This window comes from Talpa occidentalis, unplaced genomic scaffold (assembly GCF_014898055.3).
Source record: "Talpa occidentalis isolate TD23 unplaced genomic scaffold, MPIMG_talOcc4v2.1 talOcc4.9, whole genome shotgun sequence".
Taxonomy (NCBI): domain Eukaryota; kingdom Metazoa; phylum Chordata; class Mammalia; order Eulipotyphla; family Talpidae; genus Talpa; species Talpa occidentalis.
In genome coordinates, this window is record NW_023605305.1 from 73,905,525 (window position 1) to 73,927,830 (window position 22,306).

At 48.2% G+C, this 22,306-nt stretch overlaps 2 protein-coding genes and 5 non-coding genes across 8 annotated transcripts; 1 reads left to right on the forward strand and 6 right to left on the reverse strand.

Moving 5' to 3' along the window:
• Positions 1–1,512: 1,512 nt before the first annotated feature.
• TRNAV-AAC (transfer RNA valine (anticodon AAC)) lies at positions 1,513–1,585 on the reverse strand. The gene has a single exon. It is a non-coding gene; the product is annotated as a tRNA-Val (tRNA).
• Positions 1,586–3,691: 2,106 nt separating this feature from the next.
• Positions 3,692–3,764, reverse strand: TRNAK-CUU (transfer RNA lysine (anticodon CUU)). Its single transcript has one exon. It is a non-coding gene; the product is annotated as a tRNA-Lys (tRNA).
• A 404-nt stretch (positions 3,765–4,168) lies between these two features.
• Positions 4,169–4,241, reverse strand: TRNAV-CAC (transfer RNA valine (anticodon CAC)). Its single transcript has one exon. It is a non-coding gene; the product is annotated as a tRNA-Val (tRNA).
• Positions 4,242–5,545: 1,304 nt separating this feature from the next.
• TRIM41 (tripartite motif containing 41) lies at positions 5,546–16,639 on the forward strand. 2 transcript variants are annotated; one of them, XM_037500575.2, is made up of 6 exons: positions 5,546–7,175; positions 11,140–11,235; positions 13,494–13,724; positions 14,275–14,297; positions 14,497–14,624; positions 15,041–16,639. In XM_037500575.2, the coding sequence occupies exons 1-6, from the start codon at positions 6,366–6,368 to the stop codon at positions 15,640–15,642; spliced, it is 1,890 nt and encodes a 629-aa protein (XP_037356472.1). In that variant the 5' UTR covers positions 5,546–6,365; the 3' UTR covers positions 15,643–16,639. The 2 variants fall into 2 exon arrangements, with proteins under 2 accessions (XP_037356472.1, XP_037356473.1); XM_037500576.2 differs by having other exon boundaries at positions 6,316–7,175; positions 14,560–14,624.
• A 966-nt stretch (positions 16,640–17,605) lies between these two features.
• On the reverse strand, positions 17,606–22,281 carry RACK1 (receptor for activated C kinase 1). Its single transcript, XM_037500583.2, has 8 exons — positions 22,058–22,281; positions 20,989–21,160; positions 20,427–20,574; positions 20,091–20,186; positions 19,576–19,686; positions 18,991–19,131; positions 18,052–18,162; positions 17,606–17,710 (listed from the first exon to the last, which is right to left on the reverse strand). The coding sequence occupies exons 1-8, from the start codon at positions 22,164–22,166 to the stop codon at positions 17,645–17,647; spliced, it is 954 nt and encodes a 317-aa protein (XP_037356480.1). The 5' UTR covers positions 22,167–22,281; the 3' UTR covers positions 17,606–17,644.
• On the reverse strand, positions 20,729–20,807 carry LOC119237329 (small nucleolar RNA SNORD96 family). The gene has a single exon (XR_005123268.1). It is a non-coding gene; the product is annotated as a small nucleolar RNA SNORD96 family (small nucleolar RNA).
• Positions 21,680–21,747, reverse strand: LOC119237340 (small nucleolar RNA SNORD95). Its single transcript, XR_005123278.1, has one exon. It is a non-coding gene; the product is annotated as a small nucleolar RNA SNORD95 (small nucleolar RNA).
• Positions 22,282–22,306: the final 25 nt, after the last annotated feature.

Consider the following 22,306-nt stretch of genomic DNA (forward strand, 5'->3'; position numbering starts at 1 on the left):
TCAGACACAGTCTGCTGCCCTCCTCAGTGTGTCCACAGATTAAACTGCTTTCCTTCTCTTCAAACTCTGTTTCCCTTTATTGGCTGAGGGAAACTGAGGTGGTGTTTGGTATCAGTTGGGTGAGTATATCTATAAATTCTGGGAAGGTATACAAATAAGTATAAAATAGAAATGACTTAAAAGTAGGCAGGATGCTGATAATTTTTGTGTAAGTTGTGTGAATACAGGTGGCCTAACAAATTTGCATCAAAAGGCTATGTTGGGTTATGTTCCATCTGCATTTAAAATGCACAAAGCTTTGAAGATAATTTGAGTTGACTCTGATATTTTATTTATTTGACTTTCAAGTTGGCAGAAATACTGGAAAAGAAATTACTTGTCACAAGAATAAGTCTGCTCCAAGAGGTGGGTAAAAATGTGAAGCTCATTCATCTTCCAGGTATGTCGCGGCACGGTCCGCACCCAGAGCATCTCTACTGACGTGTCTCCCCCCAGGAGCTCTGGACTGGGGGCCCCCCTCTGAAGTCGGCTTCTTTTTCTCCGAGACCTCTGGAGCCCGCTGCCCAGCGCCGGCGAAGAGGCCGCCTGGCCGTGATCCCTCTGGGGAGACTGAGTGCCCTTTGGGCAGGTCCCTCCCTCCGCGGAGGGCACCCCGAGGAGGTGGGGGGGCTGCAAGGCGGGGCAGACGCTCGTGGGGTGCGCCGGGGAGCACTTGAGGGCTGGAGCGTCGGGCGCCCGCAGAGGAGCGGCGGTGGCCGGCGCGACGGGCCCCGGGAGGCGCGCGCTGAGGCGGGCGGGAGCCGGAGCCTGACGCGCGCGCTGGCGGGAGCCGCGGCGTCCACACCAGCCAGTGCGCGGCTGCTCCCGCCGAGCGCCCCTGGACTTTCTCTGGGTGCCTTGTTTCTTGTCCTCTTCTCTCGCCCTTGTAGTTCCTCCTCCGCACGTTTCATCCACCCGTGTGACAGTGGCCTAATCGGTAAAACGGGAGCAACAACATCACCTTCCTCACAAGATTTTTCCTCGAAGGGAGACCCTTAAGACAGGTGGATCAGACACCTATACCCCTGTACTTGGGTCCATAAATAAAATAAATCTTAAAAAAAAAGAAAACAAACACATAAGCTCAGACCCAGTCAGACTGTGGAAGGTGTGATTACCGCTGCTACTGCGGTTTCTGTGAACACTTTTCCTGATTTTCATCCTGTGTTTCCAACTCATTCCTCCCTACAGTTTGTTATTTTACTGTCGTTGCGTGGCGTTTCCTCCGCCTCTCGCATTCTGAGTGGCTGGGACTGAGGGTTCGTTAGATGCAGTTAAATGACATAAACCACCTTCTTGTACTACAGACGTACAGAACTGACCTGGAACGCAATGGGTGAGTGAAGTGCTAATAGACTGGAAAAGACAGGAATACGGACTAAGCGAGAATAAAAACACTTTTACCTATACACACACACACATTTCAATGCAAAATAGTTGAAAAGTCCCGACAAATGAAAAGGAACAAACCACTGTTTCCGCCCGGTTTCGAACCGGGGACCTTTCGCGTGTTAGGCGAACGTGATAACCACTACACTACGGAAACACATGCTACGGCGTCTGCTTAAATATGCTCTATAGTCCTATGACAACGGCCACCACCCGGGTCTCCCAGTAACACCTGTCTGGTCAGAGTCCTTGGACCCGCTTCGTAGTAAAATATCCGTACTCACATAACTATTAGTAATAGTTGTTTATCATATTGCAGAGCGCGACCTGTTAGTGGTAAAATCTGTCACACTTAGCAATTAAAAAGAAAAATACATAAAACTTAAAAAGGAAGTGAATAAAAGCAGCTGGTCTCTCAGGAGGGAGACAACCCGAGGTTTCATGGTCTCTTAATTTGTGCTCTGTTGGCAGTAAAATCTAAAGGATTAACGAAATGCAAACTGCATTTAAAATATATGAGTTGAGTACATTTTTGTCAAAATGTAAATTAAATATAAATAAGCAAAAGGAAATTACAGAATTTTACATACGTACAAAATAATCATAAGTTTCTTCTAAATTATGCAAAATTATCTATTAGCCTTTGAAGAAAAATTTGAAATACCAGATGGTTAAGTTTAAGTGACTTATTAATAGAAATGAAAAATGAACTAAAATAACAAAAAGTGGGGGGGAAGTTGAAAGAATTGAATATAAATATAAAGTCAATGCTATTTAAATAAAACTGAACATTTTATTAAGTTTTGAAAAATATAGTGAATTCTTTTAAGTATTTAATAAAAATAGAACTCATCAATCCTAGCATTCAATGTCCTGAACTGATATGAAGCTTCACGCAGGTAACATGTATACCTACATTTATGCACAGTTAAGAATACTAGTGGTTGTTTAATATTACTAAATGTTTTTCACCCTGCTGACGCTGACTCCAGTTGCGGAAGGAGGCTGAGTAGTGCTGAGTAGGGTTCTCGTGTTCGTGAGGTGGAAGCCCCCTCTCTACTAGGGCTTTGGGCCAAAGGTCCTCTTTTCGGAGTCTATCTAGTTCCAGGTGGTCACCAAGGGCCTGCATAGTCCCTTTTCCCTTGCAGCCTCTTGCGTCAACATAGCTATACAAAACACCTCGGGTGTCATGCTCTAGTCTTACTAGGAGACCAGGAAAAGAAAGGGCTGCTTCAGCGGAATAGTTTTTAGTTCCACTAAATATGGGAGAAAATGAATCTGAAATCACAATTTGCAAACGAATCTGCAAGTATTTGTGCAAAACGAAATGTCAAAGTTCTATTTCCAGCACCAGTTTCTGTCATAAGACCGTAAGACTATAATAACAGTAACTCTCCAGGAACACATGAACTAGGGCTATATTAGAAACTGTCTATTTTACAAACTGACCAAGGCCATTCTGGACTGCCCGCTGAGAGTGTCATACTAAATCGCTAACTCCCCCTTCCACACACTTCTGAGATACAAGGTGATGCTAAGGTCATTCTTCTTTAGCAAGTTGTATAAACCACTATATATGATGAACAGACTTCTTTTATGTCTGGTGTGTATGTCGGGGAGACCTCTGCAGCTGGAAAATACAAAACAGGTCGAATTTGCAGGTCTAGGGAAACAGTTAACACAAAAGAATGAATTTCACGTGAAGTCAAGGAAGAATTTCGTGAAACCAGTAAATTGCAGATGTTTAAATTAGGGTATTTTGCAAAATAACGGATATTTTCACATTAATGAGGAGGGGACATGTGGAGGCTGGCATGTGACATGTGTGGAGCAGCATTTCACGAAAGATAGACTTTTAAAATCGAGCATAAGAGAATAGACTGAAGGCAAGGTTCTAAGATTCCAGAAATCCTCTTTCTTGAAGGGAAATCTAAATATCGAGGGCAAGGGTTGGACGGAAGTCTCACCACTATAATCACTTACGAGGGTGGTTGCGAATCCGTGATGACAAGCAGCGCCCTCGGAGCTCTTTTGGGACAGCTGGGCAAGTGGCAGAATGAACCTAGGAACAGATGCCCGCTTCTCCGTTACTCCCTTACGGCCAGGAGAGCTCTTGGGTTAGGACTCCCTCTCGACTGTAAGCTCTTGTCCGTCTCTGGCGTCCACAGTCTCAGGTGCTACAGCTCATTCCCGTCTGGGCAGGGGGAATGACGTTGTTTTTGATTCAAAAGTTCCCCGCACGGTAGTCTTCCAAAAGTTCTGTCGCCCAACGTGGGGCTCGAACCCACGACCCTGAGATTAAGAGTCTCATGCTCTACCGACTGAGCTAGCCGGGCACATGCGACATGTCTGTTTGCCCCTCAGGAAACCAAGCTTCAGCCTCAGGATTTTGGGCACATTGAAAAACAGCTACATTAAGTATTAGGGAGTGTTTCCTGTGTGCTTGGTTCTGTCCTTTTCCCTAAATATGGGGATCTGAAGTCTATGTCGCATTCTACCATTCTACCTCGGAGAGTGATCCTGGGGGCTTCCGAGGGGAAGAGTAAGTGATCAGCTGAGGTTCGAGGACTGACTTTACGCTGCTAACATTTATAAAGGACCTGCGGTGACAAGTGGCTCTGCCGAGCTGCCGCCTCACTGCCTGTTTCTCCAAAAAAGAGATGTGGATCCACGCGCAGGGCCTGCCTTTCACTTGACTGGCCACTTTCCTCCCAGGCGGGAAGTGATTAAAAGGAGGACCTGTTTCCGCCCGGTTTCGAACCGGGGACCTTTCGCGTGTGAGGCGAACGTGATAACCACTACACTACGGAAACCGACGGGGTACGGGCCCGGGCGACACCGCTTAGAGCATACGCGGGCCCAGGAACGGGCTGGACGCGAGCCGCTCGCACCCGGAGGGGGCTCCCCGCGCAGGCGGGCCGGCAGCTCTCGGCCCGTGGCCGCACTTGTCAAGTCTTCGCTGAGCTGGCGGCTTCCGCCACGCGCCCAGTGCACCCGGGAGGAGTAATGTTTTGGAGGCTTGGGGCCACCCCTTTTAGGAAGTACGCGCGCCCGCCAAGTTTCCCCGGCGCTTGGAGAGGGTAAATGCTGCGCGCCCAGCGTCCCGGACCGCGCGTGCCCGTCACTCGCTGCAGGTGTAGAGTCCAGACGAGCATCACGGCCCTGAAACTAAGCACTTTTCTTTTTCAACAAGATATTTTTCAAAAACATCAAGTATTATTTCTATCGTGCATATGTAGTTGGCAGAGACGCTCTGGGTACTACTGTTTTACATTCCCGCACAGAATTCTTCCAAGTAAACCCCATAACGCCCACCCAGCCCGAGCCACCGCCCTTGGACGGGCGCGCCACGAAGACGCCCCTCACGGCTGTCTGGGTGCGGGGCATGCGGGGCTCAGAGGTCTGGTGAATGGTCAGCGGCACTTACAAAAAAAAAAAAAAAAGTATTTCCCCTTGAAGATAACACACTGATTGGTTCAAAATTCAAGACGCAGCACGACATATGTGGAAAAGTACCCTTCCCGCTCCGGACGCTGCCTCCCCAGAGAAACCCCGCACAGGGTTCTGTCAGAGAGACAATCTGACGTAACAGCGGGCAGCCAAACCGCACGTGCTTGCGTACTAAGTAACATTCTGATCGCTTTAACATTAACTCCATTATCACAACACTGATACTGATATAGTATTACTCTATATTAAGCAATAAAGCTATCAAATACATTTAACAACCTAACTTAGTGTAGAGTCAGCCGCTCGCCTTTTTCGCTTAAAAATGCATCTGGAAAAGAAAGTGTTCTGCGTAAATGCAACGATTTGTCAGCATTCCTTTACTGATGGGCAGTTGGGAAAGTTCATCGAAATGATGCAACAGTGACCAGACGGTAGTTTCTAAATGGGGTGTGGAAACGCCAGCCACCGCAGGGCGCGGGGCAGCGCGCGGGGCAGGGCGCGGGGCAGCGCGCGGGGCAGGGCGCGGGGCAGGGCGCGGGGCAGGGCGCGGGGCAGCGCGCGGGGCAGGGCGCGGGGCAGCGCGCGGGGCAGGGCGCGGGGCAGGGCGCGGGGCAGGGCCGCCGTCCCACCCTCACAGCCGCTCTTTGGACCCCGCCCCCTGATCTGTCTCTGAGGAAGCGCCGGGTCCTCAAACAACAAAGTCCTCCGCCTAGAAGGGCCGGAAGTGCCTCAACGTCCCCGCGGGCCCGCCCCTCCGCTTCCGCCGTTATCCGAGGGGAGTCCCTGGCAGTCCTGTGCGCTCGGCCGGTAGGATGAGCCCGGCCGAGGCGGTGGTGGTGTTGAGGACGGACGGCCATCAAGCGCGTCTACTGTCGCCCGAAGTTTCTATGCAGTGGCGAGGGATGGGGAAGGCCGGGTCTTCAGTTTCCTCTGCGGCTCCCCGCTCCCCCGCATCACACAGACGTAGGCCTCCGTCATTCTAGCCCTTCCGCCCTGTTCCCGAGGGCTTGCTAGAGCGTCTCCTCGCCGTTTCCTGTCGTCCAGAAGCCGGGGCGGGTGCAAGGGTGGGGGTGGAAGGAGGCCTAGCGCAACCGCGGAGGGAACTCCCAAGTTTGGGTGGCTCGCAGCGCCGGAAGTATTGGGAGGGAGGCAGGAAGTGAGGGGGCGGAGCCAGGAAGTGAGGAGGGGCGGGGGTTTATGAGGAAGCCAAGAGAGCGTTGGGGCAGATTTGCACTCAGGGCCTGCTGAGGGACTTGGCGGTAGCGATTAGCTCTGTCCCCTCCCTTTGCAGAGACACGGTTGTCGCGGGAGTAGGAAACTCTGTGGACGGGTGGGCTGTCGGTAGGACATTTCTGGCTGCACTTGAGGCCAGGCGTGGGAAGGCAGGGCTGGGGGTGGGGCCGGGTCGTCAGGGCGCCTGAGAGGGAAGCCCCCCGCCCCCCCACCCCCCCGCACTGCCCGTCTACACTGGCTGAGTGGACACTAAGATGGCTGCCGTTGCCATGGCACCCAACCCTGTGCAGACCCTTCAGGAGGAGGCAGTGTGCGCCATCTGCCTCGATTACTTCACGGACCCGGTGTCCATCGGCTGCGGGCACAACTTCTGCCGAGTGTGTGTAACCCAGTTGTGGGGAGGGGAGGATGAAGAGGACAGGGACGAGTTAGACCGGGAGGAGGAGGAGGAGGACGGAGAGGAGGAAGAAGTAGAGGCTGTGGGGGCCGGTGGTGGGTGGGACACCCCTATGCGGGATGAAGACTATGAGGGCGACTTGGAGGAGGAGGTGGAGGAAGAAGAGGAGGGTGTGTTCTGGACCAGTGGCATGGGTGGGTCCAACTGGGACAACATGGACTACGTGTGGGAGGAGGAGGATGAGGAGGAAGATCTGGACTACTACTTGGGGGACATGGAGGAGGACCTGAGGGGGGAAGATGAGGAGGACGAGGAGGAAGTGCTGGAGGAGGATGAGGAAGAGGAGCTAGACCCCGTCACCCCACTGCCCCCGCCTCCAGCCCCTCGGAGGTGCTTCACCTGCCCTCAGTGCCGAAAAAGCTTTCCCAGGCGGAGCTTCCGCCCCAACCTGCAGCTGGCCAACATGGTCCAGGTGATTCGGCAGATGCACCCAACCCCTAGTCGAGGCAGTCGTGGAAACGATCAGGGCATTTGTCCCAAACACCAAGAAGCTCTGAAGCTCTTCTGCGAGGTGGATGAAGAGGCCATCTGTGTCGTGTGCCGAGAATCCAGGAGCCACAAGCAGCACAGTGTGGTGCCGTTGGAGGAGGTGGTGCAGGAGTACAAGGTGAGAGAAGGAGAAGATGGGAGTTTAGTGGGGCGGAGAGGAAGTAAGAGGAATTGGGAAGGTTTTACCCCCCAAAGAACCTCAAGTACTGGTGAGCTGATTCTCTCTAAGCACTTTTCTGGCACCAAGGTGGGATTTAGAATGAGAAGGACCCTGTACACAGACAAAGCAGACATAGTGAAGATCAGAGAAGACTGGCTTCCTCAAAGAAAATCAGGCAAAGCCAGTGATGTATCACTAAACTGCCTTCTGGGGAAAAACCACTTCTCTTTCACTCTTCCACTGTACCTAAGTGTAGGGGTTCAGGTGACAGGCCCTTAGGGCCTTACTACCAGTCTTATTTTCCTGCAAGTCTTAGGTTTATCCATGACTGAGGCCATTAGAGATGGAAAGAACTTGGAACCTAAAAGAACAAGAATGGGCTCTGAGAAACAGGAGCAGAGATAAGATCTTGAGGTTCAAACCCAAATGCACTTGCCTTCTAATGGGTTCCCCCAACCCGTGATACAACTTGATTCTACCCCTGAGGACTCTCTCTGTGTCTGCCTCAATCTGATGTATGATCAGAGCTACTTACCTTCTCTAGGAATTTTTTTTAAAAGGGAGAGGCTTTTTAATCAGACAGCCTGCATTTGGGTAAGTTTCTGAGTATCTTTTATCATTAACTTCTTCAAGATTGAAAGTTAATGGTTATGGAACACTTACTATGTACACCAGGCACTGTATTAAGCACTTTTCATTTAAAACTGAAACAACCTAGTGAGTTTGATGTAGTTTCTATTCCCATTTTACAGGTTGGGAAACAGATTTAAGTAATACACACCAGTCCACACAGCAACTAATAAGTGAAGGATTTGGTTATGATCTCTCTTCACCCAATCTATATGCTGTCACCAACCATTTGGATGTCGATGTCATTTGTTTGTTTGACTTTTCTGACATGAGTTTTCTTGGAGGCTGATTCTAGTTGGTTAATAGCTGCCTCCTACTTCTGAGAACCTGATTCTCTTTGGACATAGGTGAAGGAGATTTCTCTGTGAGACAGTACAAATAGCACTACTTAGTAAATGTCCTGATAGATTTGAAGCCATGGGACCAGAGGAGAGGATAGCATCTTTGTGATTTGTGCAGAGCTTTTTTTGTTTTATGAGTTGTGTTTTCATACCTTCTGATTTCTAGAGTAACCTCTGTTGGGTATTAACATTACCCCAATTGTGGGGGGGCTTCTCAGCTATGAGTAGAATAGTTAAGACAAACCTAAATTCCCTGATGACAAATAACTGTTACGTCTACACAGTGGCTGTCAACCCTCGCTGATTGTCTATGTTACATCAAAACTACGGTGGATCATACCACTAGAGATTCTGAATTAATGATGGGGGGAAGTACCTTTAGAAAACCCAGACTAGTAAGGGAATCATTGAATTGATAACATTGCCTAGCTTCTAGTTTCTACATTATTAGGGAAGTTGCAAGTGTTTTTGCCCTTCTCTTTTATATCCTTTGATTCTTAATTAAGTGTACCCAACACAATATGCAGTCACTTTATTAACTGAATCCTGAGGTGGACTCTCCATGGGTAGTCCATCTTTTCTCCCCCCCTCCTCCTGCTGGATTCTTCCCGAGAACTTCTGAAACTGGATTTAATTTGTGTTAGCCACATCTATTGAATACCAGCCCAGTAAGGCTCTGCAGTTCAAGGAGACCATGTAGACAAATTTCTGACATTTAACTGATCAGTAAATGTATGTGTGTGTGTGTATATATAAAACTTTCATTACATAGAACTAATTTGAGTGATTCCCTTTTAACCTACAGGCTATTTTATAAGCAAACAGTTTATTACTTTAGGGTATGTATACAGCACTAGCTTGTCACAGTATTGTTTTGTAGAATTTTTTTTTTTTTTTTTTTACTAAATTGGTATTAACACAAATATTCATAAATCAAGCTAAAAAGTTAAAGGTCTTTGGAAATTTTTCAAATAATATTCTGTTTGGATTTGGGCTTATGACATTTTTGTCAACAATTTAGGAAAAATAATGGGATATCTAAGTGTCCTGGATTAGTAGAGTTGAAATTATTGACACTACTAGAGAACAGTAAAAAGTAATATAAAAAGGCAAAACTTGTGGTTTACACTATTTTTATGTAATGGATTGATTATGGCCTTATTACTGTATTTTTTCCTTTCTAAGTCCATTTACCCTGTGCAGTACTGCTTTTTGTACTCTGGGTCAGTGACCTCTTTACTCTTTAGTTCAAGGGTCATTATCAGGCTATCTTTGGCAGCATACGACCTAGGAGGGAACTATAGGTAACAATTACTGCTCTTCAGCTACATGCCAGGCACTGCTAAGTATAGAGACCATAAGATGTAGATTCTGTTATTCCCAATAATCTTTTTTTTCAAAGATTTATTATTTATGCATACAAGAGCTGGGGTACAGGCCAGAGGTGCGGGGGGTGAGAGGATCCACCAGAGACAGAGTGGGGAACAGAACAGGCAGACTGACTGAAATACACTTCTGAGGAGAGCAAGCGGGCAAGATAGGAGAGATCTGCTGTGTCATGTGGGTAGCTCCCTGGCCTGCCAGGGATCGAACTTGTCCTGCAGAAGCTGCGGCTAGCCTCACAGTGCTGTGTTTAACCCCTTGCACCACCAGGGAGGCCCCAATTCCCATTTTAAAATTGACCGAGAGAGAAAGCAGATGGACGGAAAGAAACACAGATATTAAAATAAGTAGAGTCCCTGTCCCAGGAGCTTCTTTGTTGTGGAGGAGGCACACATGTAAGTGATTATAGTGCCTGGGAAATATAATAAAGGTATTATGCGTGTTCTTTGGGGCCACAGAGGAAGCTAGGATGTGGAGGATTAGGACTCTAGTCAGCTAACTGGATTTAATTTAATTTAATTTAATTTTTGCATAGAAGAACTGGGGTGTAGGCCATAGGGGCAGGGGTGAGAGGATTCACCAGAGACAAGTGGGGAGCAGAACAGGCGGATCTACTGAAATACATTGCTAAGACGAGCAGGGGCAAGACAGGAGAGGTAGCTGTGCCATATGTGGGTTAGCTCCCTGGGCGTGGATCGAACTCAGGTCATGGAGTAGTAGTATTGAGACTTAACCCCTCGGTCACCAGGGAGATCCTTAATTGGACTTTATTTTATTTGTTTTTTTAAAGATTGATTTATGCATGCAAGTACTGGGTTGTAAGCCAGAGTGATTCATGTGGGTTGTTTCCTGGCCTGCCAGGCATTGAACTGATGCAGCAGTGGCTGGCGATAGCTTGACAGCATTGTCTTTAACCTCTGTAGCACCAGGGAGGCCCTTAATTGGATTTTAGAAGAAGAATGCCTGGGACCAAATGGACATAAGCAGTCTCAGGCAGTGGAACATCATGGATAAAGGTGTGAAATTATACTCAGGAAAAGACAAATAGTTTTATGTGGCTAAAACTAAGAATCAATGTAGAAGGGTTAGGTGTAGGAGGAAGGCCTGAAAATGTAGAAGCAGTGAAACCTCAAATTTTGTAAGTAGTGGAGAATTGAAAGACTTTTAGCACGAGGCACGGCATCATCAGAAGAAAACTTCAAGGTAAAAAAGGTGGCTTATGAGGGGAAAGGGACCATTGGTAGGAACAATCTTATGGAAGGACTTCCTGGGTTGAGAGGCTCAAGCCAGATCTGCCCCAGGTCTGAATGTGGAACTGTGTAGTTGTAAGAATCCCACCTGAGAAATAGCACACCCAGAGCTGCTGTTCAGGTGTAGGCCCACATGAGGATTGGAGACCTTTGTCATCATCTGAAGAAAGAGGGAGGGAGGGAGTATGATGTTTATTTGGTACCCATGGCAGGGATCAGACTTTAAACTGCAGCCCACTGCAGGGAGGATAGGGGAGGTGGGCTCTGAGAGCAGGGACATCTCAGCTTAGACCATGAACCTTTTTCTCATTTCCTTAGGCCAAACTGCAGGGGCATGTGGAACCGCTGAGAAAGCACCTAGAGGCTGTGCAGAAGATGAAGGCCAAGGAGGAGAGGCGGGTGACGGAACTGAAGGTTGGTAAATGCCTTGATAGGGGCTGACTGGCTATGTGTTTAGAATAGGGTAGAATAGGTAGTCACAAGTAGTGACTAGATCCTCTGAAGAGGGGACACCCAGGTGTGGGAGAGATGGATCTTAGAGAATCAGGAGACATGCTCATTCCTAGGTTCCAAAAGGAATGACAAATGGCCTAGATTGGACAAGTTGGGTGCTTGGGCCAAAGCTGTAGCGTAGGCTTACCACCCCAGATACTTACTCCTAGAACTGGTGCCTCATGCAGCTGTGCCCACAGAGGGCACAGGAAGTAAGGTAGAGTCCACATAACAGTCATCAGAGAAGTCCTAGGGCCCAGTATAGATGACCGGTGGTAGGCAGAGCTACCCCACTCATGAGAGAGGGCCAGTGTTTAATGGAGGGGAGAAATTAGTGAATATTAGCATTGTAGAGGCCAAACATCTTGTAGAGTTTCCCAGTTTTGTTTTTTTTTTAAGTTTTATTTATTTATGCATATAAGAACTGGGGTACAGGCCAGAGGTGTGGGGAGTGAGAAGATTCACCAGAAACAGAGTAGGGAACAGAACAGACAGACTGAATGAAGCACACTGCTGAGGGGTGCAGTGGGCGAAACAGGAGAGGTCTGCTGTGCCATGTGGGTTACTTCTTGGTGGGCAGGGGATTGAACTTGTGCTGCAGAGGCTGTGGATAGCTTCACAGTGCTGTGCTCTGCTTAACCCCTTGCACCATCAGGGAGGCCCATTTCTCAGTCTTTTTTTCATTGTTGCTCACCCTTCTCCAAGGAGTATTTGTATATATTATTCCCCGTAATTCCCACCCCTTACCCACTACCTGTTTGTAAGTCCACTAGGTACTGGAATAGCCTGTCACTGTGAGCTTTGGTGATCAAATTAAGACATATCTTCTGTCCACGCTCTTCCCCACACACTCCCATGCCCAGCACCCTAGTCAGTTTCTGGACCTTGCCACTTCCTAGGACCTAAATTGTCACATGAACATTTGGGACTCTATTGCTGGCCACTGCCAGGCACTGATGATGGAACTGGGGAATCCTCTTGCCTCTAGCCGACTCCCTAGGTTGAGACTTTTGGGGTACAGAGGTGTCAGGATCTGAGTGTCACTGGGGCAGAGAGAATGAAACTTATTTCCTTCATCCATGTAATTAGTCAAGACTCCTCTTCCCACTTTGGCCTGTTACTCTTTGTCCCGGGAATGTCTCTGATAATCTGGCTAAAACCAAAACAAAACAAAACATGCCACCATCCAGTATCACCTAGTCCAGACAAATGGGTGGGAGTGGGCAGAAGTTTTATTTTCTTTAAAAGATTTATTTATTTATGCATATAAGAACTGGGGTACAGGCCACAGGTGTGGGGGGGGGTGAGAGGATTCACCAGAGACAGAGTGGGGAACAAAACAGGCAGATTAACTGAAACACATTGCTAAAGGGAACAGTGGGTGAATCAGGAGAGGTCTGCTGTGCCATGTGGGTAGCTCCCTGGCCAGGGATCGAACTCAGTGCTGCAGTGGCTGTGGACAGCTTCATAGGTTTCGTCTTAACCTTTTGTGCCACCAGGGAGACTCAGAAGTTTTCTTTTATTATCTATAGAAGTACCTATGTAAGAACATCCTTGATTTTGCCTTTTGACTGTTAAAGTAAAAATACTATCTGGCCCTTTGCAGAAAAAACTGGCCAACTCCTCATCTAAGTGGAAAGAGGTCTCCCTTTTCCAAGGTCTCTGGTGTTGGGATCCTAACTTCGTATCTTGATTCCTGAATTTATTTAAATTTTTTTTGCCAACCACCTATTCTGTGATTGGTGCTATATCAAGGTTTGAAGACCCTCTGGCAAATAGACATACCCTGCCCTGTTAGCAAGAAACTTAAGGTGTAGTGGGGGGAAAGGATGTTAAAAATGTTATGTATACATAACATTTCAAATTAAAATGAGTTATATGGGGATGGTCTCTCTCCAGAAATATTTTAGCTTAGACATGAAGAATGGGTGAAGTTAGGTACCCAAGATGTAGATGTGTTGCAGGCAGAACAGAGGTTGGTGAGTTTGGGATCAATGTGCGGGGAGAGAGAAAGTGGTGCCTAGTAAGGCAAGGAAAGGACCTATTTTCATTCACAGGCCTTTCCTGAAACTGGGTATGTGGGGCTCCTTTTCCTTGGATTGGGGGGCAATGGTTGCAAAATTGGAGGTTTGTTTCTGTGTGTCGAGGTGCTATCCTCAATCCCCTTTGCATCATCCCAGAGCCAGATGAAGTCTGAACTGGCAGCTGTGGCCTCAGAGTTTGGGCGGCTGACAAGGTTTCTGGCTGAAGAACAGGCAGGGCTGGAACGACGCCTCAGAGAGATGCATGAAGCCCAGCTGGGGCGCGCAGGAGCAGCAGCTAGCCGCCTTGCAGAGCAGGCCGCCCAGCTGAGCCGCCTGCTGGCCGAGGCCCAGGAGCGGAGCCAGCAGGGGGGCCTGCGACTGCTCCAGGTGAGCAGTGCCCTCTTCCCTGTCCACCCCGCAGCATCCTTGTTTGGTCTGTCAGGCATTCCTTAACCAGCCACCTGTTAAGAGCTGCTTCTCGTCTCATTGGGTGTAACCCACAATGATAGAACCTGAAGACCAAGATTTTTTGAGGCTAGAGATAGAGTTAATGCCAAATGAGGTGGGCATGTGATGATTATGCTCACTGAAAATAAAGGTTGAGTTGTAGAAGGTTTTAAATGAGGGCTGAAAAAGAATTTTTGACAGTAACATCTTTAAAAAAGTGACCAAGTCATACTGTGAATATTCTTTTACTGGGGTTGAAAATTCTGTTTGTGGGCTTATATTCAGGATGAGAAGAATTAGGCATGCTGAGGCATAGGAATTATTCAGATGGATGCACGTTTATTGAGTGCCTTGAGGGTATCTCTTTCTCCCACCCTGTTCAAGTGCAATCCTTTCTCTGGCTGGATTCAGACTGGGAGAAAGGGATGGTCCCTGTGCAGCTGACTCTCTCTTTGTCTCTTTTTCCCCTCTCCCTTTTTGTTATTCCCAGGACATCAAGGAGACTTTCAATAGGTGTGTTCCTACCCTTTATCCTTTGTGATCCATTGGTATCTGGTCTCCCATCCCTGCCTCTCTTGGGTATCCCGCTCCTCTCCTTCCTTCCCCAGGACCCGAGTTTCTGCTTCCTGGACCCTCTTCTCCTTCCCCTCAGCTTCTGCTCTCCCCTCTGGGAATATCCTGGTCCCACCCCCTGCCCGGTCCCCTTCTCTAGGTGTGAAGAGGTACAACTGCAACCCCCAGAGGTCTGGTCCCCTGACCCGTGTCAACCCCATAGCCATGACTTCCTGACAGACGCCATCGTGAGGAAAATGAGCCGGATGTTCTGTCAGGCTGCCCGAGGTAGGGAGGTGACTTGTTTGCACCATCCTTGATCCTTCCCTTCCTGTCCTAGACCTGACAATGGGTTTTGAGAGAAGTTGAGTCCTGGGGGTAGAGCAGAGTAGGGATGGACCTCAGGATAGAGGTAGCTCACCTGGGGTTTCAAGAAAAGAGTAGCTTCTAGGTATGTGTATGGGGGACTAGAAGAGCTAGGACCCAGAGAGATCAGCTGGTTCCTGGAAGTGAGTGGGGAAAGAGGTAAGAGTTCGTTGGAACCCGAGCCTGGCCTCTAGGAAGGAGAGTGGGAAGCTGAGAACAGGCTGGGTAGGGGAGAGAGAGGGCCAAAGGGTAAGGCAGCAGGAAAGGCCCAACCTTGTTGGCTACTAAAGGGGACCAGTCGTTCCACCCCTGGTATATTTGTCTTCCCTCCTCCCAAGTGGACCTGACATTGGACCCCGACACGGCTCACCCAGCCCTGATGCTGTCCCCTGACCGCCGGGGGGTTCGCCTGGCAGAGCGGCGGCAGGAGGTTGCTGATCATCCCAAGCGCTTCTCGGCTGACTGCTGTGTACTGGGGGCCCAGGGCTTTCGCTCTGGTCGGCACTACTGGGAGGTAGAGGTGGGTGGGCGGCGGGGTTGGGCGGTGGGTGCGGCCCGTGAATCAACCCATCATAAGGAGAAGATGGGCTCTGGGGGGTCCTCTGTGGGCAGTGGGGATGCCAGCTCCTCACGCCATCATCATCGCCGCCGCCGGCTCCATCTGCCCCAGCAGCCCCTACTCCAACGGGAAGTGTGGTGTGTGGGCACCAATGGCAAACGCTATCAGGCACAGAGCTCAACGGAGCAAACACTGCTGAGCCCAAGCGAGAAACCACGGCGCTTTGGAGTGTACCTGGACTATGAGGCTGGGCGCCTGGGCTTCTACAACGCAGAGACTCTAGCCCACGTGCATACGTTCTCAGCTGCCTTCCTGGGCGAGCGCGTCTTCCCTTTCTTCCGGGTGCTCTCTAAGGGCACCCGCATCAAGCTCTGCCCTTGATCACCCTGCCACCTGCAAGGGCCCCTCTAGTCAGCACTTGGGGGGTGGGTGGTGGTGGAAGGTGGCCTGAAAGTTTTGGGGGCTCAAAGGCTCCTCCCACCATTTGTTACTTCGTTGCTTCTCACTCCCCCTTGACCTAGGCCCCCTGCTTCTACCTTTAGGAGCCTAAAGAACTCCTCTGGCCTCCAGCAGCTTGGCCTTTTCACCTGTCTATCCAGCAGGTCTGCATGGGTCCCTGATGACAACAGCTATTTGCTCTCCCCTCTGTCCACCCAGGGGTCTAAGTATGGGATAGGGGAGATTGTGATCTTATTACTAAACTCCTGTCCCTACTTCTGCTCTTCATTTGTCAGTTCTGAGATAGAGGGTTTGAGCAAGACTCATGACAGCCCCCATTCCAATTCCATTTTCTGATGCAAATTTTAACTAAGGGATTTGGAAGCCTTTGGGGCTGGGGGAGAAGGCAGGCTGGGCAAAAGGGTAAAACTGGGTTATAAAGAAGTCTACTCTCCTGGGGAAGTAGGAGGGATTCAGCTTTCCTTCCATCCCCAATTTCTACCTCCATAGACCGGCCAGAATTTAGCTTCAGTGAGATCTGGAATGGTCGACATGATTCAAACTACGTACCATTTACACCACCCAATAAATTATTTTCCTGTTTTCCTAGCACTAGGAGCAAAGCTCACCCCACCCTATCCCCCAGGTTATTTTCACTGCCAGGCACCTTTCCTCTTGCAGTGGAGTTCCTTTTGTCAGTTTTCAGCCTCTTTACATGTCACTAGTCGACCCTTCATTTGGTGTGCCCTGATTTAGGAGCCTGGGTGCAGGGGTTTGGATCCCTGGGAGGAGAGCCTTGGGTATAATCTATTTTTCTAGTAACTCCTTGCCTTCTGTCATTTATCAGCTCTTGTCCTCTGCTTTTGGTGGCTGAGGTCAATTTATGTTCCTGGGGAAAGGGAAGATGGGTTGTGTTGTGGAAATAAAGTTTATTTGCTTCTTTTTGGAGTTCATTCCTTTAGACAAACAGGGTAGAATTTAGAGGCCGTGGCTTTCCAGTAAATGAAACACCACAGAAGTAGGAATTATACCTGTCACATTTGGTGGACTTTCTCAGATAAATTTGCTTACTGGTTAGTAAAAGGTACTGTTTACTAAAATACTTGCTGCCTTCTACCACTGCTCCAAGGGCCTAGGACTATGGATTGCCCAACTATCTTTATAACAGAGACTCACAAGTCTAGGGCCTAGGAACACTGCCTTTACCAAAGTCTCTGTGTTAGTGTGTCAGGCTGAACTTTAAGCTAAAAGACACCTCCGTACCATTACCCATGAGGGAGGAAGAGGAGGGTTTGATAGCTGCTTCAATATACTGCATTTGTCATCTGGCTATTAAAGACAGCTCTGACCACATTCATGTCACCAGACTGTCTCATAATTTTTAAGTCTCCAAATATTAATGAAAGGTGTCACCTAGCCTTAATAAAGGCTTAAAGACTAACCCATTTTAACAAAGCCTATTTGTTATACTATCCCTAAATGGCAAGTTTCAGGAAGTCTTCCAAATTGTATATAATCTTAACCTTTGCAAATGAAAAAAATACCTGTTGTGTTCAGATTCAGACCTTAAAACTCTAAATTGATCTGCAACTACTTTAATTGGTCCCTTTTGCTTGAGAACAATTTCTCCAAGCTTAAAAGATGACCCTGAGATTTTTTACACAACACACAAAAACTTAAGGTTACTTGGGTAAACTATCCTGTGCATCTTCCCATAAGTCACACCTGATGGTAGCCCAACTATATAGGAAACTCACAGGCTGAGTCTCCCACCCCCTTCTGCCTAAAGCCTTTTCTCCCTAGCCTGTCAGTGGGCATTTCATTGCCTTGTTAGACTTCTTTTAAACCTGTAAGCAGCATATCTTAGGAAGTAACTTTTTTGCTTATCAGAGAAGCACACTTAAACTCAGAAAACCAGTTTATTTCTAATACTCTGCCATATATTTTAGCGGGTGCCGATTGTCACCTGCCAGACTCGCACCAGGTTGTCTGTGTAGCCAGCAAACAGTGTCTGCAAGAGAGAAATGACAGCAATAGGTCAGGTCAGAGCCTTGGAACTTACAGCACCCCCCCCACAGTGATGGTCTTTTAAATAAGATCCCCACTTTTGATCACCTAATTCCTTAAGGAATTAGTTGGTCAAGTTAATAAAGTAGCCACTGCCCTCCCTGATCACAACTTTCCCTCTGATGCACTCACCAGCACAGCTAGAGAGCCTCCTAAATCAACCCACCTAGTTTTGTCATTAAAATTAAAGCCACTAGTCTTATAGCTGGCAGACTAGACATACTAAGAACAGGTAGGGGAAGAGAGATAAGCTGGAAATAGCCACTGGAGGATAGATGCACTTACCTGGCCATCAGCAGACCAGGCCAGAGAGGTGCACTGGGGTGGTTCTGCCTTGCTGCTGGTACTAATAACTTCTTGTTTCAGTTCATCTACAATGATCTTGCCTTCCAAATCCTGAAGGAGGGGAAAACTCAGGGTTAAGAATGCTATTAATGTTTAATGCTTCTGACGCTTAAAAACAAAACTGAGGACTAAAAAGTTCCCTCTAGAAAGACCCCTTCAGGGCCTCCCCGGTGGTGCAGCGGTTGAACACTGGGTTGTGAAACTGCCCGCAGCCTTTGCAACACCAGTTCGATCCCCAGCCGCCTGGGCGAGGGTCCCATGTGGTGCACAGACCTCTCCTGCCACCTGCTGCTCCCCTCAGCAGTGTACTTCATCAATCTGCCTGTTCTGTTCCCCGCTCTGGCTCTGGTGAATTCTCTCACCCTCCCGCGCTTCTGACTGTACCCAGTGCTTGTATAAATAAATCAATCTATTAAAAACAACAACAACAACAACAACAACAACAACAACAAACCCCTTCATAATAGTGATTCTGAACAGGGTATGAATATTTACTCTGTAGGACACATTTGGAAATGCCTAGCTAGAGTTATTTTGGGTTTGTTTCTAAGACAATTTGCTATAAGCATCTAGTGAGGAAAATATCAAGGATGCTGCTAAATATCCCAAAATGCACAAAGAATGTGTCCTCAACAAAAAAATTTTCTAGACCAAAGTATCAACTGTGCTGAAGTTCAGTAAACTGCTACCATTTTAGTAAATGGCAAACACCCACCCTAGTTAAGTCTTAACTCACTATTCCTGGGTTTCCACTGACAGCCTGACAGCATTCATTTTAAGCATCTCAAATCCACTAAGTGAGTCAGATGACATGTTGAGAAACCAAAACATTGCTAGGGTTTGCTGAGTTTAGCAGCCTCTATAGTTGCCAACACTCACCCAGATCTTGATGCTGGGGCCTGTGGCAGCACAGAGCCAGTAGCGGTTGGGGCTGAAGCACAGGGCATTGATGATGTCTCCACCATCCAGCGTATAAAGGTGCTTGCCTTCGTTGAGGTCCCACAGCATGGCCTGGCCGTCCTGGGCAGACAAGGAAGGTTAGTCAGGGCAATGTCTATTTTCCCAGTAGTAAATCCCCTCGATCTCAATTATTTCCCCCAGTACCCTAAACTCCCCCGGCACCCCTAGATAATTACTTGAAGTACCGATATTTACATCCACACCATCCCTTTAATGTGCGACACCTCACTAACTCTACGAAAGAGACCGACAAATTCTAATCACTATCAGTTTTTAAAACACAGGGCCCTAACCTCATCAATAGCTTCAAGAAACCAACTTTAGAGAAAATGATCTTCTTCTTTTGAACAGTATACCACATTTATACTACTTTCACAGTGAGCTTCAGAAATACCTCTTGGGATGGCTATGTCATTACCTTAGGTTTCTTTCACAAAACACTGTTGTCCAGTGTTCACCCCACCCTCTTCTCCACCAGAGCAGAGGACTCCTGCCCCTGAATACCTTGCCTCCAGAAGCACATAAGGATCCATCTGGAGAGACCGTCACAGTGTTCAGGTAGCCCGTGTGGCCAATGTGGTTGGTCTTCAGCTTACAATTTGCCAGGTTCCACACCTACGTTTGAGGGCAGAGTCCATAGGTAAAACACCTGGCTCACTAACTTAAGGAGTGATCAGGTGAAACGCAGAAGGCACATCACTTGCTAAACAGCATTACTGGACATGGCAGTCTTTTTTAACATCAGCAAAACACACTAAGGTACTTGTCTTGGCCACTTTAGGACAAGTAGAATTAAATCAAGGAACAAATGCTAAGTGCTGCCTTATAGGTGATCCCGAGTTTGCTGACTAGTTACATTAGACCAAACACCAAAAACGTAATATCTGTACTGAGAAAACAGCTAGAGAAAAGGTAAATTGAGGGACAAAAGCTTTCAAAATTGAAGCCTATGACTACCTGGGAGGCCGTGGGAACACATCCTGGCCAGTACAGTCTCCACACCCTGGCTTCAAACTCACCTTGACCAGCTTGTCCCAGCCACAAGATACTATGATAGGATTGCTGCTGTTGGGTGAGAAGCGAACACAAGAAACCCATTCCGAGTGGCTCTCATCCTACAGTGGAGAAAGGAAATATGGGGAAACCACTGTACACCATGAAATTTTATGCCCCCCCACACCCTCACTTATATGGGGTATTTGTTGACAGCCATGTATTTACATCCAGAACCCAAATCTTTTAAGATCACCAGAACATCTTTAGATTTCAGATGAGACATGAAATCACCAGTTAAGGCCAAAGTTAAGGGTGGGAGAGACGTTTCAACATATGCTCTGCATATGCCTTTACTTTACCTGCACAGTGTATTTGCATACACCCAGGGTATTCCATAACTTGATGGTCTTATCTCGGGATCCAGAGACAATCTGCCGGTTGTCAGAGGAGAAGGCCACACTCAGCACATCCTTGGTATGGCCTACAAATCGGCGGGTGGTGGTGCCCCTGAGAGGAAGGACTTGGTCACTCTCTAGATAAAACTTTGCAAACCTTCTTCCAGACAGTTTCCCTGGCTTTGTTCTGTACCAATGGAGCTGTACTATTCATATAACCCAGAACACAGCAGATCATAGCAGGTCCTTGGCTGATTATGTCAGTGAATCCTTTCAGAATTGCAGGACATGTCCTCATTCCCATGTGGGGATCAGCTGACAATGTCATCTGTCATCACCAGGATTCTTTATTATGCCTCTCCATTCAAAGACAGAGCCCACAAGACAAAACCTGTCTAAAATTTCATCTCCCAACTGGACTATCTTAACAAAACTGCTCAACCAGACCATGCCTCAGCAATTATGCACAACTAATTAAACCCAGCTTCTTTCCCAAGGACCCAGAGCTAAGTGAGCAGCTACTTGCGTTGTGAGATCCCAGAGGCGCAGGGTTCCATCCCAGGAGCCTGAGAGGGCAAACTGGCCATCTGAGGAGATGACTACATCACTAACGAAGTGGGAGTGACCCCGAAGAGCACGCTGTGGGATGCCATAGTTGGTCTCATCCCTGGTGAGCTTCCACATGATGATGGTCTTGTCTAATGCGAGGTAAAACAGAAAACAAAACCCAGTTAGGAATTCCAGTCCATTAACTCACCTACTGGATAATTCAGGGTCTCTCAAGGTCATGGATACCCTCCAAATTGAGGACACACAGGGAGAGAGGGAACTACAGAATACGAAGTTATTAGTAAAGACCAACCGATTTACTATTCTAGAATAAAGAAGCAGACAGAGTTAAGAACTACCATGAGAGTTTTACAAAGATTATAAATACCCTTTCAAGATTCAAACCTATTCAACATGTGCCTTACCTGTGCCAACCTAGCACATAAATAGTGCAGCTTGGGTGTGGGTAAACTAACTTTGGGGGTTTCATGTTAACTACTTCTTAAGGTTGCCTTAAGTGGTGAAATTATCACCAGAAAAGTGGCTTTACATGCCACAGTACCGAATAACTTCACTAAAGCGGGTTCCATTCAATAAGCAAGTGCCAGACACGAGTGCCGTTCAAACAGCGTACACCCTGGATGTACACGGGGCAAAGGGCCGGGCGGCAGCTCAGAAACAGCCTCTGGGTCTCAGCATGGGCACTCAGATGGCATGTTGGGCTCATCACCGCTCCGCCCGACTCTTAGGCTCCCGGGCACACAATGCAGGGAGGCAGGTTAAGAGGTTAAAAATGCTTCCATCTCTGCAACATTCCTGGTCGATGTGGGCTAGCCTGTCCCGGTGTTGGCAGAGAGGACGCCTCGCGGGCTTATCCCGGCTGAGGCCTAAGCATGGGTCTGCGCGCCCGAATGCACATACCGGACGGAATTTTCCATGATGAAAATTTTACGATGAAAAGCGTGGCAGAGGTACAGCCACACGACTGGCGCTAGACTCTTACTATCCCCCACCCCTCCATCCTCGACCCTGACCTCAGTTCGTACCTCGCGAGGCAGACAGTATCATGTCTGGGAACTGTGGAGTGGTGGCGATCTGAGTTACCCAGCCGTTGTGGCCCTTGAGGGTACCACGAAGGGTCATCTGCTCAGTCATTGCGACGGAGGTTACGGGAGTCGCCGCAGCGACGAGGATGAACCTGGATAGCTCAGAGAGATGTGCAAGCAGCCGCTCCCGCCGCGGCCCTGCCGAAGAAAAGAACGACCAACCCTCCGCCGGAAGCGGAAATACCTGTC

Bases quoted from the DNA above. Each gene is read 5' to 3' on its own strand.
- RACK1 (XM_037500583.2), bottom strand. From the start codon at position 22,166: ATGACTGAGCAGATGACCCTTCGTGGTACCCTCAAGGGCCACAACGGC. The intron at 21,161-22,057 runs GTACGAACTGAG...ACCTCGCATTAG, and splicing joins GATACTGTCTGCCTCGCGAG to ACAAGACCATCATCATGTGG. The intron at 18,163-18,990 runs GTGAGTGTTGGC...CCCCTCCTTCAG, and splicing joins GCCCCAGCATCAAGATCTGG to GATTTGGAAGGCAAGATCAT.
- TRIM41 (XM_037500575.2), top strand. From the start codon at position 6,366: ATGGCTGCCGTTGCCATGGCACCCAACCCTGTGCAGACCCTTCAGGAG. The intron at 14,298-14,496 runs GTGTGTTCCTAC...CCCCTTCTCTAG, and splicing joins ATCAAGGAGACTTTCAATAG to GTGTGAAGAGGTACAACTGC. The intron at 14,625-15,040 runs GTAGGGAGGTGA...CCTCCTCCCAAG, and splicing joins GTTCTGTCAGGCTGCCCGAG to TGGACCTGACATTGGACCCC.